The 19,591-nt window shown below is 37.7% G+C and overlaps 1 protein-coding gene across 1 annotated transcript; it reads right to left on the bottom strand.

Annotated features, from left to right (window-relative positions):
- Positions 1 to 15,938: 15,938 nt before the first annotated feature.
- Positions 15,939 to 16,784, bottom strand: LOC134755432 (uncharacterized). The gene is made up of 2 exons (XM_063691988.1): positions 16,569 to 16,784; positions 15,939 to 16,411 (listed from the first exon to the last, which is right to left on the bottom strand). The coding sequence occupies exons 1-2, from the start codon at positions 16,609 to 16,611 to the stop codon at positions 15,942 to 15,944; spliced, it is 513 nt and encodes a 170-aa protein (XP_063548058.1). The 5' UTR covers positions 16,612 to 16,784; the 3' UTR covers positions 15,939 to 15,941.
- Between the last annotated feature and the right edge of the window lie 2,807 nt (positions 16,785 to 19,591).

Genomic DNA, 19,591 nt, shown 5'->3' with positions numbered 1-19,591 from the left:
CAATACACAACACACACACACAATACACAATACACAAACACACACACAATAAGTACAACAATACACTCATTAATAAGTAGTCATGAATAAATAAATATAAATAAACAAATATAAATTTAAAAAAAATGGAAAAGTGAAAAGCACTAGTTCGCGAAAACCAACTTTCCGCACGCTAAACAGTACATATAAAGTACACACCACCCTTCATCTCATGTAAGTATGTAAAGCATAATGTAGGCAAACTATACAAACTTTTCAAGGGCATGTGTAATAGGCCCAAGCTAACTCTGCAAGGCATTTGCAATGACAAAGTGTGGCCTTGTCATCATTGATGTCAAATTTATATGAAAATATTGCGTGTTTAATGCCACTTCCTCACTTTGTTCTGTTTTACTATGGCTATTGTATTAGTACCGATTTGATATCTAGATATAAAGGTCGGCAATCTATTTTTTTTTCAACATGGATTATATTCGATTCAATGTACATTTTTTACACAGCTTTCGTTCTTCATTCGTATCTTAGCGAAGGGCTCTTAACAGATTTTCCGAGGGTTGGAGGAGCAAAACGACTATGCTACCATTAATCTCTCTTAGTAGCGACGTGCAAGAATGTCACAAACTGCCACTCCACTTAGCACCCATCAGGAATAGTGCGCAGTGATCTACATGGCACTTAATATTATTAATGGGTCATTCGGCAAACAAGGTGCTAACTTAATTTATACAGATTCCTTAATTGCCTTCGCGAAGATTAAATAGAAGAGAAACTTAAAAAAATTACAGAGCCGGACCAAGCTAAATTTGCATTACAATAACAAAGTGTAGGAGGGTCATGAAAAACCTGTTTTTTTTTGAAAATATGACGTGTATAATGACATTGCCTGTTCTACACTCACGTTGTTCTGTGAGAGTCAGTCGAGAGTTAGGTTAAACGGACTCTACCATCCAATTTGCAATATCTCAAACCAGGGGCCCATTTCTCAAACGGTATTAGACTAAAAGAGAAAGGTATTAGTCCACGAACTACCAAGTAGTATGGGTTACCATGGCAACACACTCATAATATTTGACTAATACCGTTCGAGAAATGGGCCCCAGAGAGTTAAGGTGACTGTCCGTTTGTAACTGCCGCTGCACTGCAGTTGCGACGTTACGCGGTGCCGCATTAAGGTGACAGTCCATTTGCAACCGCAGCTGCGTTACTGCTCCGACACTACTGCAGCGGCCTGAACGCGTCGGTGTTATTGTCAATTTCCATAGTAAAATGAATGACGATATCGACTGCACGTAATATGGTGATTTTAACGTTTTCCCGACCGCAGCTGCACTACTGCTCCGACACGTCGGTGTTATTGTCAATTTCCATAGTAAAATGAATGACAAGACCGACCGCACGTAGCATGGCCATTTTTGCGTATTTGGTGTATTATTGCAACTGCGGCTGCAGACCGCACGTCAAATCTGTCACCTGCACTGAAATGTCTTTGGTCACAGATATTAGTAGTTCTAAGCAAAGAGGATATAACCACTACGTTCTAAGGAGCTTATTACACCCACGGACAAAGAATTCCGATGGTACAGTCGCCATATATCGCAGATATATCGGGGCGGCCAAGGAGCTCACACATATCTAAACACGCCTTTATTGTCAAGGCGCTAGAGTGCATGTTCAGATATTTTTAGCACCTCGGTCGCTCCGATATATCCGATGGCGACTGTACCTACTGTAAACTTTTTTGCTAATCTATATTGAGCCCTAGGAGGATATAACACAACGGAGTAGCCATTGGCATTCCCCTCTGTCGAAAATAGTCGGCCAATGGTCATACACAATGTATGGACTGACGTTTATCTGACATGGCTATTTTGACGTTACGTATACATTTGACGTTCCCCTCCCCCGCAAAAATTGGCAGACGTTTTTGTACCGCAAATTACAGACGTGGCGGCTCCGTTTGGTAATATCCTCATAGATTGAGCCATGTCACAGAGCCAGTCAGGAAACTAGAATGATAGGTCCGAAAAGAGAGCGTCAAATTCGGAAGTTAACTATAGTCTGGCAAACACTTCGAGCAACACCGGCTTCCGACACGTCGGAAGGGAGGAGCCCAAGCGATATCTTACCGTATAAATCGTTCTGCCATTTTTTACGGAGGAAAACGTGCACACAGTCGCACTTCTCACTCACTACTTACAAAATCCAATCTCTAATGATGACACAAATAAATAGAAAATGACACACGTCAAAGACAAGTCTTGCACACCTCGATCTCTTTATAATAAAGAGCGCATTACACAATTATTGTGTGCAACACGAGGTGTGTGTTGTACGTACCGCGCTAGTTGTATGCATGCACAATTGATCTTGTACCTCGACAGAGGGGAAATAGTGCGAATGCCGACTCCTTTCCGTGTTGCTCGAAGGGCAAACCCAATTTGTCAGTAAATAAGAACAACCACAAAACTACTCATCCATTTCCTATACTATATATATATATACTATATTTCATATACTAGCCCAAGACAAAGATAGTATATGATTCTCTCTGTCTGTTTCAATTGAGACAGTCTCTATATTTTCCTATGTGATTTTTTTAACATTTCATGATAAATTCATTATATAAACTGTTCTTATATTTTTTCGTAGTTTTGCGAAGATAGCCATAAGGCCTATAAGCTCGACAGGGCACGAGCGATAGAGAGGCAAATAGAATACCGAATATTCGGCAAAGTGGCCGAATAGGCCGAATACCGAATAGTTGCGAATATTCCTGGCAACTCTAGTCGTAATATCATAGTATAGTTGGTCATCTAATGTTTGAAATGAGACAGTCCTTTGACAAACTATAATTATATAATGTCGTTTATGGTGACACTTTCTCATTTTGTCATTGCAAAGCCATTCCTGAGCTAAATAAAAGAAGCAATCATTAATTTTTATTACAAGGGGCAAAGATGTTGTTTAATATCTCATGGTATTGATACCCAAACGTACGAAAGGATACAAAATTGAACTACGAGAGAAGCGAATGGTTTAAAATTTAGAATATTGACAGTTACGGGGATCTCAAGGCATGAGGGTTAAACAAACTTTGTTACAGTGCAACACGTAATTTTTCATTACACCAACACGAGGAAACCATTTATTATTCAAATTAATTTATTAAAAGTTCTTTCTATCGGCCAAGGTGAGGGAAATAGCTTAAGGATTTCTTGTCTCGCCCGTCAAGTTTTATATGGATGGTGCGGTCATATCATGAAGAGTGGGACACCTGCAACACGAGAGGAATTATAAGATTTAAATTTGTGTTTCAGTTTGAAATACGAAACTGGACAATATGAAGTGTAAATTGCGCAATTACTTATAGCTCTTACAAATTATTTTATTCATCATACTTCACTGTTAGGTACTTAAAGAAAGTAAAATTGGCTTAATATGCATACTTAGAAAGATAAATCAGTAATATTTTGCTAATACGGAACGACTGTCTGCCCACCATTGGATAATTTATTGTTACGTGTCGCATCGCCATCTCCGGAACCCACGAATCACTGCAGAAATCAATGAAAGACCTGATAAAGAGCCTACCTGGCATGGTTTTGAGGGGACGTTTATCACAGACTTCTAAATCCAGCCGCACGTTTCTGACGGCCGAGTAGGTACCTATACTTGATGCAGGTAGATTAAGTAGTATATATCACGAGCTACATGAGTCCCGTTTGCGTCGGCTTGCTGTGTGCGGTGGTCACGGATTCAGGCAAGAGGATGGGGAAGAAAATTTCACAATGTGATCTTACCTTAATGTTAAGAATAATATTTTTCCTCTGCATTAATTTCATTTGAGGAATTTGGTTGTATTTCGTCAATTATTAAGTCTCATTCAATGTTGAATTGCTTTTCATTTAATCGGCAATATTCCCTGAATAAACGATCACCATTAAATATCAGATTTTATATTAATATTGCGTAGCTGCCTTCGTCGGACTCTGACTATTGTACTATTGTAGAAAGGCAAACTGGTCTTCTTTTTCATGTAACATGTAGCATTATCGTCACTCGCTTCTTCTCGTAAAAAATACAAAAATAAAATAAGTATTTTATTTGTACGTCTGACATTATATGACTTGACATTGACAAGCCATCAACGAACGCTGTCGCGACTGCACGCCGCAACAGCAGCAGTCGTGCTGCTACAGTAGTGCTGGACCGCGTAACGTCGCAACTGCAGTGCAGCGGCAGTCACAAATGGACAGTCACCTTTACTGTAGCAGCACGACTGCGGCTGTTGCGGCGTGCAGTCGCGACAGCGTTCGTTGATGGCTTGTCAATGTCAAGTCATATAATGTCAGACGTACAAATAAAATACTAATTTACTTTTGTATTTTTACGTGAAGAAGCGAGTGACGATAATGCTACATGCTACATGAAAAAGAAGACCAGTTTGCCTTTCTACAATAGTCAGAGTCCGACGAAGGCAGCTACGCAATATTAATAAAAAATCTGATATTTAATGGTGATCCTTTATTCAGATAATTCAACATTGAATGAGACTTAATAATTGACGAAATACAATCAAATTACTCAAATAAAATTAATGCAGAGGAAAAATTATTCTTAACATTAAGGTAAGTTCACAATGTGAAATTTTCTTCCCCATCCTCTTGCCTAAATGCGTGACCACCGCACACAGCAATCCGACGGAAACGGGACTCATGGAGTTCGTGATATATACGGGGGGAGTGCGCACTTGATCCACCTGCATCACGTATAGGTACTCGGCCGTCAGAAAAGTGCGGCTGGATTTAGAAGTCTGTAATAAACGTCCCCTCAAAACCATGCCAGGTAGGCTCTTTTAGCAGGCCTTTTATTGATTTCTGCAAAGTGATTCGTGGGTTCTGGAGATGACGATGCGACACGTAAGAATAAAATTATCCAATGGTGGGCAGGCAGTCGTTCGGTGTTAGCAAAATATTACAGATTTATCTTTCTAAGTACCATATTAAGCCAATTTTACTTTCCTTAGGTACCAAACAGTGAAGTATGATGAATAAAATAATTTATAATTTACACTTCATATTGTCCAGTTGCAGGTGTGAATGGGCGACGGCACTCTATGATATGACCGCACCATCCATATAAAACTTGACAGGCGAGACAAGAAATCCTTTATGAAGAAAGATATTTCCCTCGCCTTGGCCGATAGAAAGAACTTTTAATAAATTAATTTGAATAATAAATGGTTTCCTCGTGTTGGTGTGAAGAATTACGTGTTGCACTGTAACACAGTTTGTTTAACCCTCATGCCTTGAGACCTCCGCAACTGTCAATATTCTAAATTTTAAACCATTCGCTTCTCTCGTGGTTCAATTTTGTATCGTTTCGTATGTTTGGATATCAATATGTTACCATGAGGTATTAAATAACATCTTTGCCCCTTGTAATAAAAATAAATGATTGCTTCTTTTATTTAGCTCAGGAATGGCTTTGCAATGACAAAATGAGAAATTGTCACCATAAACGACATTATATAATATGATATATTACAATACAATTACAGTTGCCAGGAATATTCGGCAACTATTCGGTATTTGGCCACTTTGCCGGATATTCGGTATTCTATTTGCCTCTCTATCGCTCGTGCCCTGTCGAGCTTATAGCTATCCTCGCAAAACTACGAAAAAATAAAAGTACAGTTTATTTAATGAATCTATAAATAATATCGTCGTATTATTTGAATCCCTAAATCAATAATCTCAAAATACGCTAAATTTGTGAAAGCTGATTCCACAAATCTGCCTTAAGTTATATACCTTAGTTTTATTGGATGTATATAATGTACAAATTTCTAGAGAAGGCGGAGAATGTAAAGTTATAGCAAGAATAGTGCCTGGGCGTGGGCATAGATTTAATAATAAACTATACAATTATTTTCTGGATCAACAAGAGTAGAACCTAAATCAACTTCAACTGAATGCTACTAAACAAAGCCCTCAATGTCAACCTTACGTGCAGAACATGTTGAACATATAATGTATACACTTTTTTGGGAAACAGGTTTTTCGTAAATTAATAAAAAAGTAAAAAATAAGACATGTTTTATTTTTCACAACTCTTTATTAACTTTAGTTTTGTCCGCCATGACCGTGATATCAGCAGCTTGAGCCTTGAACTGCAACTTGTAGGTACCTGGAAATTAGAAATTATCTTTTCAGTTTCATGTTGTATTTTGAATATAACTATGTATTTTTGTATGTATATGATTTATTGCTTGCAAGATGGTTATAAGTTACATATATGTATGTCTGTTTGTTGAATTTAACTTCAAATCAGTAAAACGGAGCTAGTAGCGGACAAGCTGTGTTAAACGGTTTGTCTTTAGATATTCTGGCCACATCATACACAGAAAATAAATAGGTAATAGTGACCCGACCACCAAAATGGACTTTTAAATATTCGTAGTAAAATAATATTAATTTTATACTTACATCGACGTGATCCTCACAGCAATATTGTGTGTAACACTTGAAGTATTCCATTCCACATTTTCATGACAACACTGTCTTTCACGTAGGTCTTCGCGGACTATAATTTTTGTAAATCATTCCCACAAGTGGAAACATGGTTTTTGATATATTAAGCAATCAAAATCTACTGTTTAGGTATTAAAAATTATAAATCAAATCGTAAGAAACTAGCGGTTTAACTGAATTTTTATATTATGACAATTGATGACAATGACATCTTTGACAATTACGTGAGTGACGGATTTATTTACTATGGTTCGATAACTTTTACTATACGATGACATTATTATATTCAGCCTCGCGAGAAGGTCAAACTAAGGTCATCAGTATATTTGTTGAAATATCTTCAATCCTCGATTATTATATCGCAGCAAATGTCGGAAACTGTTTAAAAACCTAATATCTCGAAATGGTTTTCGAAATAGAACATTTAAAAAAAATGAACAATCCTAATTAGAGATTGGATTTTGCAAGTAGTGAGTGAGAAGTGCGACTGTGTGCACGTTTTCCCCCGCAAAAAATGGCAGAACGATTTGTACGGTAAGATATCGCTTGGGCTCCTCCCTTCCGACGTGTCGGAAGCCGGTGTTGCTCGAAGGGTTTGCCAGACTATAGTTAACTTCCGAATTTGACACTCTCTTTTTCGGACCTATCATTCTAGTTTCCTAACTGGCTCTGTGATACTCGTATGGCTCAATATAGATTAGCAAAAAAGTTTACAGTAGTACTACAGTCGCCATCAGATATGTCGGAGCGACCGAGGTGCTAAATATATCTGAACATGCACTCTAGCGCCTTGACAATAAAGGCGTGTTCAGATATTTGTGAGCTCCTTGGCCGCCCCGATATATCTGCGATATATGGCGACGGTACCATCGGGGTTGTTTATCCGTGGGTGTAATAACTCCTTAGAACGTAGTGGTTATATCCTCTTTGCTTAAAACTACTAATATCTGTGATCAAAGACAATTCAGTGCAGGTGACAGATTTGACGTGCGGTCTGTAGCCGCAGTTGCAATAATACACCAAATACGCAAAAATGGCCATGCTACGTGCAGTCGGTCTTGTCATTCATTTTACTATGGAAATTGACAATAACACCGACGTGTCGGAGCAGTAGTGCAGCTGCGGTCGGGAAAACGTTAAAATCACCATATTACGTGCAGTCGATATCGTCATTCATTTTACTATGGAAATTGACAATAACACCGACGCGTTCAGGCCGCTGCAGTAGTGTCGGAGCAGTAACGCAGCTGCGGTTGAAAATGGACAGTCACCTTTATTGACCTATTTAGTGTCGGACCAATATAACTTTGCACAGAGTTTGCAGTGACAGTGTGGTGGTGCCACCATAAACGTCAAGTGTGTGCTACTCTGCAGCGGCGCCACTATAACGAAAATCAATGGGTTATATGATGAAAACCTATAGTGTTTATGGCTGTACCTGTAATAGGAAACGAAATAATGGGCATTGAAAGTCCTAACCTAACTAAACGGTATGCGCTGTAAAAGAGGCGCGCTGGTGAGCGAGAGGGAGATAGAAATTCTAAAACCTAAAGAAAGTAAATATAATCACAAATTAATGTGAAACTTATTTTTTTTTTGCAATAGGTACGTAATAAACAGCATTAGTACATCAATTTACATAAGATAAAAATAGCTAATATAATTTCTATCTATGAGTACTATGTGGCGCCGCTGGAGAGTATGCTCCCCAGCGGCGCCACTTTCAATGCCCATTATTTCGATTCCTATCACAGGTACAGCCATAAACATTATAGGTATTAGGTACATCATTTCACCATATAACCCATTGATATTCATTATGGTGGAGCCGCTGCAGAGTAGCACACGGCAAGTTCCTATGGAAATATGACTCCCACACTTTGTCATTTCAAAGTAGAGATGGGCAGAATATTCAGTAATTATTCGGTGCTCGGCATATTCGGCATATTTTTCAATGTTCGTATTCGGCCGAATAGTTCGGTTCGCACTGCCGAATATTTGCCGAATATTTTTTTTAAGGGCGTCCGCTAGCTGGCGCGGGTGAACTTCGCGATTAGAGAGCCTACCACGAAGACCGAAGTTCGCAAATTGCGGGCATCTTTCTCTTTTACTCCAATTATGGCGTGACACGGATTACGGGTGACAGAGAAAAATGCCCGCAATTTGCGAACTTTGGTGTTCACAGTAGGCCCTCAGACCCGGCAATATCGGGTTTCTAGGAGCGTAGGAATCCCAATACAAGGATCAGAACTAATCAGAAGTCAAACTGCGGTCCGCAATTTTTGCAAACGGAACTTCACTGAGAGCCCGGGCTATAAGTTTCGGCGAAAAAGTCCCTTTGCTATATTACGAGGTATGTATAAATGAATAAGGTGGTAGGTAGATTCCTCATCGGATTCAAGCTGAGAACTAAATGCAATTTCATTCAAGGCTTGGCACAATGTCTGTGCGAATGAAGAACTTATCTAAACCGTTGCCAACTATGGCATATTAACATCAGGATCTCAAGTTTTAACGTTTGTAATTTTAAGCTCTTTTACTAATTTAACTACACTCAGGAACAATTAAAACTGGTCTTTTTTGTATGGAAATGTTCAAAGAAAGTGACCCACATTGCTTTTATCTTCCACAACTCTATCGGCCCGGGAATTCCTTCCATCCGTATACCCGATATCTATAAAATACGGAGAATTACTTTTAGTTATTACTGAAATACGAGCTTACTCGTGTCACAAATCACTCGCACAATAATAGAGATAATTAATTTAGCTCGTTCTATTCGTCTTAGGCAAACAAATAATCCAATGGTTAGGTACATTTGCCCGTCAAGCTTAACCGCCGGCTATTGCCGGCCTAAAACGGACGGAGCTTTGTTTGATTACTGATTACTCACAACTCACAACACATTGTACCGGAAACTGGCAAGCTCTTTATAAAAATCAAAATGGCGTTGATTGGTTCTACATTGATTTTGATTGAGATATTTGTTTAAAATTGTAGATACTATAGGAGGCATTCGTATGTAATTTAAGTATAAGTACCATCTTAGGTACTATGTGCATCATGTGAAAGAATGTAGGTATATTTCTATGTTTCTTCTTTAGTAGGTAAAAATAATTAAATAGGTTCCCTACCATCAGCGACACTAAAATATTCACGAAATATAGACAGATACACAATTAATTTTATAATTGGGTATCTACCCAAGTAACAAATCTTGGTACTATAAAAGTCCTGAGAACGTTTTGGAGCATGCTAATTAGTGTTCATGATTAGCACTATAATGGTGTTGTAAACGTTTACGGAACCCCAAATAGGCCCTAGTTTTATCACTGATTTCTTCTATAAACATTACATAAAGGCTCTCACGGTGATAAATCAGCTCTATGGTTGAAATATAAAAGTGACGAGAAACGCTTTTCAGTACTAAATAAAATAGTGCTGTCTGCAAAGTTTATGTCGCAATTTACACATTTGACATTATCATTTCGTGAGCACCGATTGCCCCCTGATTGGAAGAATGCCAACGTTACGCCTATATATAAAAAACCGGCCAAGTGCGAATCGGACTCGCGTTCCAAGGGTTCCGTACATTACACAGTTTAAACAATGTATTTTTTATGTGAAACGTGAGTGAAATGTCTTTAAAAAACCCGTAGGGGTCGGATCAAAAACTAAGTAATTAAGTCCGACTCACGCTTGACTGCACATTTCTAATAGATTTTCCTGTAAGCTATAGGTAAAGATCTATTTTGTGAATTTTTTTCAAAATTTTAGACCCAGTAGTTTCGGAGATAAAAGGGGGGAATGGTAATTTTTTGCCTATTTTCTTGAATAACTTCTAAACTGTTTATCCTAAAATTATAAAAAAAATATATTTGAGATTTTCATAATGAGCTCTTTCATTTGATATGTAACACGATATAGTTTGAAAAACTTTATTTTTAGGGTTCCGTACCCAAAGGGTAAAAACGGGACCCTATTATTATCACAGAGCACAAAAACTCACTATCACTCACGAACACACGAGCACTTTGACTACTTACAAACGTCACTTTACAAAACACAAACTCGAGCTATTCAAAAACTATCTTCATTCGATTGATTGGTTAAATATTGAACAAAATGCACACAACAACCCTATCACCCATCTAACATCTATTATAAATGTATTACATAACGCTTCAACTATCTGCTTTCCATACCGTCTTGTTCGTGTAAATAATAAATATAACTGTCCTTGGGTCACAAATGACTTAATAATGCAAAAACAACTGCTTGCGCAGTTAATTGACATTGCTCAAAGAAACCCGAACAATAGTGAAACATTGCGACTTATACTATCACAATCCATAAAATTTAAACAATCTCTGTCACACGCACAACGCGAATACTACACTGGAACATTACAAAGTAGCTGTAATCAACAAAAAACTCTGTGGCAAATCGTAAACAACGTCACGGGACGCGACTCCGGCAAGCATCAATGCAATCTGGACTTAATAAGAGATAGCCACGGCGAACAATACACGTCGCAGAACCGGTTAGCTAACGATATTAATTCATTTTTCTTATCAGCCGCGAGCACTGCGAATGCACCCATAGCTCGCCCAGAACTGGCAAAAGAATTAATTTATGCACTACCCGTCTACACCTAGTCCTGTATCCGTCAAACTATCCGCGTTTACCCATGATGAGTTACATAAAATCGTAACGCAGCAAATAGCTACAAAAAATACCTGCGATATATACCAACTATGCTACTCAAAGTTAGACTACCGTTTGTTATTAGCTCAATTAACAAACATTTTCAACCACTTAATTAAAATAGGTAATAGGTATCCGCGCATACTTAAGGAAGTAAAAGTCGTACCCGTCTATAAGGGCAAAGGTCAGAAGGATGAGTTAAAAAACTACGGACCAATCAGTATAATACCCACTATGGCCAAAGTGTTCGAAGCGGGCATAAGTAACCGGCTGTATAACTTTTTAGAAAATTTTCATTTACTACACATCAAACAATATGCCTGTAGACGTAATCGCTCATGTGTATCAGATATCCGCGAAACATTACACAACATTATGCGGGCTAAAGAAAAAATTTTACACGTAGCCATAGTACTCTGCGATATGACGCGCGCATTCGACCTTTTTGAGCACCACGGGCTGCGCGGCCCTGTATTAGGTTGATGATCGACTTTTTAATGGAAAGGCAGCAATACGTTGCAATAAACAATGGATTAACGAAATCTGATTGTGGTTGTGTCGACATGGGGGTCCCCCAGGGGTCGTCCTTGGCCAAATCTATGCTTTCTAATGCAAGTTAATGATTTACCAGATGCGGTGGACGGCAATATGTTTGTCTTTGCTGATGACGCTTGCGATATACTTACCGCCCAGAACATAGACTGCTTAGAAACAATGATAACTCGTGACGTTCATAAAATCCTTTACTGGTTTTCTGTAAACGGACTCGTCCTGAATGTGGCAAAAACTCAGGTTATTCATTTTAACCTGGGTGGCAGACCACCAAGACCACTCGCCGTCGTCATCAATAATACAACACTCCCACAAGTCACCTCTGCAAAATTTTTAGGTGTTACCCTCGATTCGTCACTAAAATGGGACACCCAAATTCAATTAGTTTGCACAAAGTTAGCAGGGATCTGTTTTGCACTTAAAAGACTGTCTATTATTCTTCCACAGGCCCAAGTGCGTAGCAGTTATTTTGCGCTTTTCCATTCTGTGCTAAACTATAGTCTCGAATTTTGGGGAGTCGCCGCTGACTGGCGTCGTGTCTTTGTGCTGCAGAAACGAGCTGTAAGAATAATAGCCAACGCCCCTCCCGGCTCGCCGGCTCGACAACTGTTTAAATCATTACGAATAATGACATTACCATCGCAGTACATTTTTAACATCGTGAAGTTCTTAAGAACCAACTTCAACTTGTTTCCTCTTAGGGCGGGTAACCTAAGATGTTTACGAAACAGGAACAGAGGGACGCTCGAAACTACCAGCTTCAGACTGACCAAATCTGCCAAAACGACCTATGCTATGGGCCCAAAAATATATAATTATATCCCTGAAAATATAACTGTGATATAACATGATAATGTATTTTATATTAAATTGAAGAAATGGCTAATTGATAACGCCTTTTATGACTTACAAGAATTATTGGAAATGTAGAATATAATATAATATGATAGTATTTATTGTTGTAATTACATTTTTGAACATGTGTAAATAATTTTACTTTTATTGTTTCGATGTTGAAATAAATTGAAATTTTAATTATTATTCCACTAATTGTAATTATATTTTGTATTTTGACGTGTAATGTATGTGTATATTATTAATAAATATGAATATGAATATTACTAAGACTCCGCTGTCCGTCCGTCCGTCTGTCCGTCTGACCGTCTGTCCGTCTGTCTGTCACCAGGCTGTATCTCATGAACCGTGATAGCTAGACAGTTGAAATTTTCACAGATGATGTATTTCTGTTGCCGCTATAACAACAAATACTAAAAAGTACGGAACCCTCGGTGCGCGAGTCCGACTCACACTTGGCCGGTTTTTATTTTATTTTCTCATTTACCCCCGAAAAGTGGCCCCCGGGTTTAAAATTAATTTGTTTACGTTACATGTCCGTCTTTGGGTCACAAACTTACATATGAATACCAAATTTCAACTTAATTGGTCCAGTAGTTTCGGAGAAAATAGGCTGTGACGGACGGACAGACAGACAGACGCACGAGTGATCCTATAAGGGTTCCGTTTTTTCCTTTTGAGTGTCGGAACCCTAAAAAGGAGACAAACTCGTAGCGGGAAATTATCGTCGTATAAGCCTTACATGTATAGCATTCAAAGCAATGGAAAAAATGATCACAGGCGCGATGAGGAATTTCATAGCAAGAGAGCACGTCATTATAGACGAACAACACGGATTCACCCAAAAAAGATCAACGGTAACAAACCTATTATGTTGTGTTGACAGGTGGAATAGTAACTGGAATGAAAAGCTTTCAGCGGATGTTTTTTACCTGGACTACGAGAAAGCATTCGACCGCGTCCCGATAAACAGACTCCTTGTCAAGTTAGAGCATTTTGGAATTCGCGGAAATTTGCTCAATTGGATAAAAGACAACTTGACAGGGAGGAAGTTTCGTGTACGAGTTGGAAAGCACCTTTCGGATCCGCATGACGTCTACAGTGGAGTTCCACAGGTGTTTGGTCTAAGTCTAAGTCTTAATTAATCTAATAAATTTAATTATCAATTATCAATATATAATTTATTTTCCATCGAATTATCAATCATTTTCAGTTTTCAGATTTTTCCCTCTAAGTACCCATTTAATCGTCTACCTTGATACCAAATATCAAGTTTCTCGGTCATCTGGAAGTGGGTTAGGTTTTCGATCAATAAAGTCAATATATAAACGAAATTAATATCATATACAAAGTTTCGTTTACAGTTTAAATTCGTATGGCATTATGATTTATGAGTCGTTCTACAATTATGTTTATTAATTTACAAACTAATGTCTAGGTTCTTCACCCATTGGGCTGCTTAATAGACTTCGCACAGGGCACGGTCGATCCGGCGATTTCATGTTTAGGTGTGGGTGGAATAACTCACCGGAATGCGATTGCGGAGCGCCCATACAATCTATCCACAATATAATTCACGAGTGCCAAAAACGAATGTACCCTGGTGACCCTCTGGACTTAATAGCGTTTAGTGACAGTTTAAATAGTAGTGTGACTACTTGTAAAAACACATATTAAAATATTTTCACGTGAAAGTAATTTAATTTGTTCTTAGAAGTCAATATATGTTTTTCTTTAATTCAGATTCTCAATAATTTTTAGTTATTAGATTTTTTCCTGCATGTACACGTAAAGGATGACTCACGTTAGACCGGGCCGTGACCGGGCCGGAGCCTCCGGCGCTTCATTTTCTATGGAAAGCATCACGTGATCACCTGTCATGGCATAGAAAAGTAAGCGGCGGAAGCTCCGACCCGGTCACGGCCCGGTCTAACGTGAGTCATCCTTTATAGTCTACCTTGGTACCAAATATCAAGTTTCTAGGCCATCTGGAAGTGTAACACACGATAGGTTTCTGAACAAAAAAAAATGTTTTCATAAAAAGATATCGTCACAACTCCACTCCGTTTTTTTGGTGCATATTGATTTATATGGACTAAAGATCAATCCTGCCGATTTTCATAGCTTTAACATGCTTTAACACCATTTGCAGCGTTTTTTGGCGAGCCGCTAGCACTATAGGTCATCTGGAGGTAGGTTACGTTTTTGATCTAAAAATCAGTGAGACAGTCACAAAAATGCGGTTTTTAAACGTTAATTTATCAATAACTATTTAAGCTACATTTATGAAATTTGGTATTCTAGGCCAGCTAATGGGTTTAAATAAATATGCCAAACTTCATGTGTGTAGGTTAAATAGGTTTAGGTAGTTCGCAGCGCATTGTCCCTCGAACCGTTATGAAGGCACGGACAAATGATGTGAAACGAGAGTTAAGTTGTAAGAACGAATCGGCCTCCTGCATTATTACTTATAGTAAAATAGATCGCCGGTCCACTTCTTTCGGAATTTAGGACTTATGGGCGGTCGCACCAACTATAATTGACGGACTGATCAACATCACTCAGCAGAAAACTATGAAACCTTGCCGTACAATACTTTGTGAGGACACACAGGTAGTCTATGATTACGAAATTTCCAGGAGAACAAGTTGCTGGTGAATAATTCTACATACGAATATCTGTTATTAGGTACTACGATTATGAGTAACTACTTAGATTTACGTACCTATCCATACTAATATTATAAATGCGAAAGTCTGTCTGTCTGTCTGTCTGTGTGTTACCTCTTCACGCTTAAACCGCTGAACCGATTTAGTTGAAATTTGGTATACAGATAGTTTGAGTCCCGGGAAGGGACATAGGATACTTTTTATCCCAAAACTCACCCCTCAAGGGGGTGAAAAGGGGGTGGAAGTTTGTATGGGGAATCAATAACCGCTTAACCGATTTAGATGAAACTTGGTATGGGGATAGTTTGAGCTGTGGGAAATGATATAGAATAACTTTTATCCCCGAAATCATCCCTTAAGGGTGTAAAAAATGGGGTGGAAATGCATAGTGTGGACCAATTTGGGGGTGAAAAAGGATGGATTAAAAAGCAGATTTGTTTAAGAATTAAGGTACCCAAATTACTAATTCCACGCAGATGAAGTCGCGGGCAAAAGCTAGTATTAAATAAGTCATAGGTTAGTTTTTCGAGTTTTTCGATTACCTACGTTTCTATTATTAAATGTGCATACATTGTAACAAACACTATATGGCCTAATAACAATTTTTTTCAGCATGACACTATTATTAACCTTTTAAAACTGAAAATCTTCTTTTCAAGGGCTGATAATCTTGAATATCCCCTTCATTCATTTTCGGTATGTCATTGTTCTTATCAACGATCTCTAAAATGCTAGTGTCATTCTGACGAAACTCATTATCTGGGATTGTAGCATTATTTATACTGGGCTCGTCCAAAGTATCAACCAACTCATCTTCACTGACTATGCCGCTATACTTTTTGTTATCAGTTTCAAGCTTAGCATCTTCTGGCGATTCGGTTGTTGTTTGTGTACTAGACATCACTCCATTGTTAGATAATATGTCGTCCTCGGGGTGATATGGATTATTGTAATCAGAAGATTTTCTGAAGTCATTTGTAATGCTTTTATATATAGGAGACATTACAAAAGTGTTCAAAATTTTTATAGCGTCATCTGCTTCAATTCTTATTTCTATTCCGGCACAAATAGTATGTTGAATAAAATAAATAAATACTGCAATAAACATCAAAAACATACAGGTTAATAGGTAGATAAGCTAAAAGTTTTCGTGATCATGCAGATACATAGGTTGGTAGATTTATTAGCGGTTATAACATTTTATTACCCACATAGGAATTTTGTTTGAAACGCAGTTAAAAAAAATACTTACGTAATTGAATTAGTTTTATCATGGCTATACACGAAACCTTCATGAAACTCGATACTTTATGGACAACTGTAAACGCTCAACGGTAGGCATATCATATCATTATATACTATGAAGACACGGCGTAGCTTCAATTTAACTTTCACTCCTTTCTTCTAGTTAGCAAAACAATAAACTTTTCATTAAAGAAACTACTTCACAAAAATTAACACGTTTATTTAAAAAATGCTTACAACATCAATGTACATACCGTTTAGTACATAACATTTGCTAATTTTTTTTTGTAACTGTTTAAGTAGAAAGCCAAACTGCGTCACGAAGCATTATACGAAAACAATTTCAAGTACAAAGTACAATCATTTTTCCTCTTAAGAGTAAAGTAATAAACACGAAGAGTGTGACCAACAGTTTTTTCTACTTTAAAAGAATAGGTAAACTCTATAGTTCCAAACTGCTTGTAAGTAATTTTATTGGTGAGTATAAATATGGTGTGATTCATAACCACCAGTAGTACAATTGGTGAGAACAATTACAGAATCATTAACTTCACTTCAGCTTAGATCACACAATAATGTTTGCTTCAAGCTGATAGGTATAGGACCAATTAGTTTTTTTTTTACCGGACAAGTGCGAGTCGGAATCACGCCCCAAGGATTCCGTACCGTCAAACACTTAATCGAATTTAAACTGTTGTGATAATGTCGCGCGAGTAACTAAAACAAGTGAGTAAAGCGTGTAATTAGTTAACGTCATATACTTTTTTACTGAGTATAGTACAGAGGGGTAACGCCGCCAGTGTATGCTGCAGGCCAACGACTGTTGGATGGGGTGTCATTTTTTGTAGGTATTTAATTGAGGTTTTGTAGGTCAGTATCTTAGAATTCGATCTCTAAGGATAAACTGTAAGTTATAGTTTTAGTATAGTTTTACATTATTTGAATTTTTTTATTGAGATAGTTCAACCGTAGATAGGTACATATAAAATAATACCTACTTCTATAAAAAACCGTTTTCAATAAACCTTGTCTTAGTTTTTTAACTTTGTCTTTCCTGTTACTTATCATTCATGAATTGCTCAGGCATATTATTCTTATGTTGGTCACACGAAGCTAATCGAAATTGGTTTCATATTGTGCACGTGACAAATAAGTATAAGAGAAGCCATAAAGGAAAAATCCAATTTCGCACGTCTGAGCGGTCTGAGTACGAAACATAGTAGAAAAGTTATCTAGTCGTAATAACACCATTAATAGGAAAGGGGGCGGCAGTTTCTCCATATAAACGTGGTCCCCATTTTCCTCTCTCGACATTACGTAAAATATTTATACATAATTTGATGTATATTAACTTATCAAACATAGCTATGTCCCTACGTTTGACTTTTTTAGATTTTTTGGTCATTCTAAAAATTAGGAGGGAAAAACAGATTTCATACAAACTTTTAAATGCTCGTCTCTTATAATAATTAGGAATTCAAAAAAAAAACAAACGTAGGGGCATAGCGCATAGCTGTGATTGATATACAATAATTAGTGTCCAAATGTTTTCAATAATGTTAACATCCAGAGAGGAAAATGAGGACTACTAATGTACTCGCTCTATTTTATTTTATAAATAATAAGTACTTACATTTTCTAGCAACGAAAACTATTACATTTAAATCTTAAGGATAGTTGAATTAAACTTACAAATACCACCTCGTACTATGTAGGTATGTACCTCACACCTGACACCACACCATCGCATCGCATAGGATTATATGCGACGACAAAACAGTCCGTTATTCCATCGGAAAACCATTTACTTCGAGAGGGGTCACATAATATTTAATCAAAATCACGAACCTCTTAGGGACACCGTTTACAGAAGGTTAGTTCACATATGTGCGGGCATTACTGCCGGCCTGGCCAAGGTGACAATCGCTATCGCTTCGAAGAGCTATGGTTAGTATGTATCAAATTATATAAAAATATTTTCCATAATGCCAATATCCAGAGAGGAAAATAGGAACTACGTTTGTATAGAGAAACGGCCGTTCCCTTTCCTCCTAATGAGAAACTCTCTGTTACAAGTTTAAGTAGTTCTCATCATATGCATTGACGTGGAAACCACAATGTACAGAGTTACTTACTTACGGTGATAACATTGCGAGTGTGACATATTTGGTAGGTCTATAAGTATTATTGGGATCACGATAATTTACTGTTTATTCTCTACTATTAGGGGGAGAGTGGGGTAATTACGAACACTAGAGTATCTAACTGCCTTAACTTGTCGTGATCCCATTAGTTGCTTGGATGTATTATTGAGCAGTAGGTATTGTAAAATTTGGCTTAGCGCCGACTTCAAACGTATAAGTTGATTGTGCATATAAATTCTCGGCTCTCAGGCTGTATCTCATGAACCGTGATAGCTAGACAGTTGAAATTTTCACAGATGATGAATTTTTGTTGCCGCTATAACAACAAATACTAAATACAATAGATAATGGTTCGGACCCTTTGTGCGCGAGTCTGACTCGCACTTGGCCGGTTTTTTATTGTAAGTTTTTTTATTTTTTGTGCATTTTTAAATTATGAAGCACAATACAAAGTAGTTACTAAGCAATGTAAACTATAATTGTTTTTATTTATTTATTTTATGTATTTCATTCTAGACAATATACATTGTGTGAAATATACATGGATATTATTAATACATACCTACATTATGCCTTGGAGGAGCTATTGATCCATGAAACACCTAATGAAGGGAGACCTAGGTACCTCTGTCACTCAAACGTGGATATGTGCATACTTCCAGTCCTCACCTCCGGTGCTCTGACTTGGTCTTTGACGGAAGCTCAGTAGTCCAAACTCAGAGCTCAGAAGTTCATCATTACCACTAACACATTGGTTTGAATTAGGCTATCGGAGGAAGAACGTTCCCTCTAAGAAAACAAATGAAATTTAAAAAACTGGCTAAGTGCGAGTTGGACTTGTGCCTGGAGGAGGAACCCTCCAGGCACAAGTTGTACGGAAGTACAA

The sequence above is a fragment of the Cydia strobilella genome, chromosome 2, assembly GCF_947568885.1.
Source record: "Cydia strobilella chromosome 2, ilCydStro3.1, whole genome shotgun sequence".
Classification (NCBI taxonomy): domain Eukaryota; kingdom Metazoa; phylum Arthropoda; class Insecta; order Lepidoptera; family Tortricidae; genus Cydia; species Cydia strobilella.
The sequence above is the reverse complement of the archived record's forward strand: the minus strand, read 5'-3'. Positions and strand labels throughout refer to the sequence as shown.

What these genes read in the sequence shown, in the direction of transcription:
- LOC134755432 (XM_063691988.1), bottom strand. Translation starts at nt 16,611, where the DNA reads ATGAAGGTTTCGTGTATAGCCATGATAAAACTAATTCAATTAC. An exon ending in GATAAAACTAATTCAATTAC is followed by an intron (nt 16,412 to 16,568) that starts GTAAGTATTTTT and finishes TGTTTATTGCAG; the next exon opens with TATTTATTTATTTTATTCAA.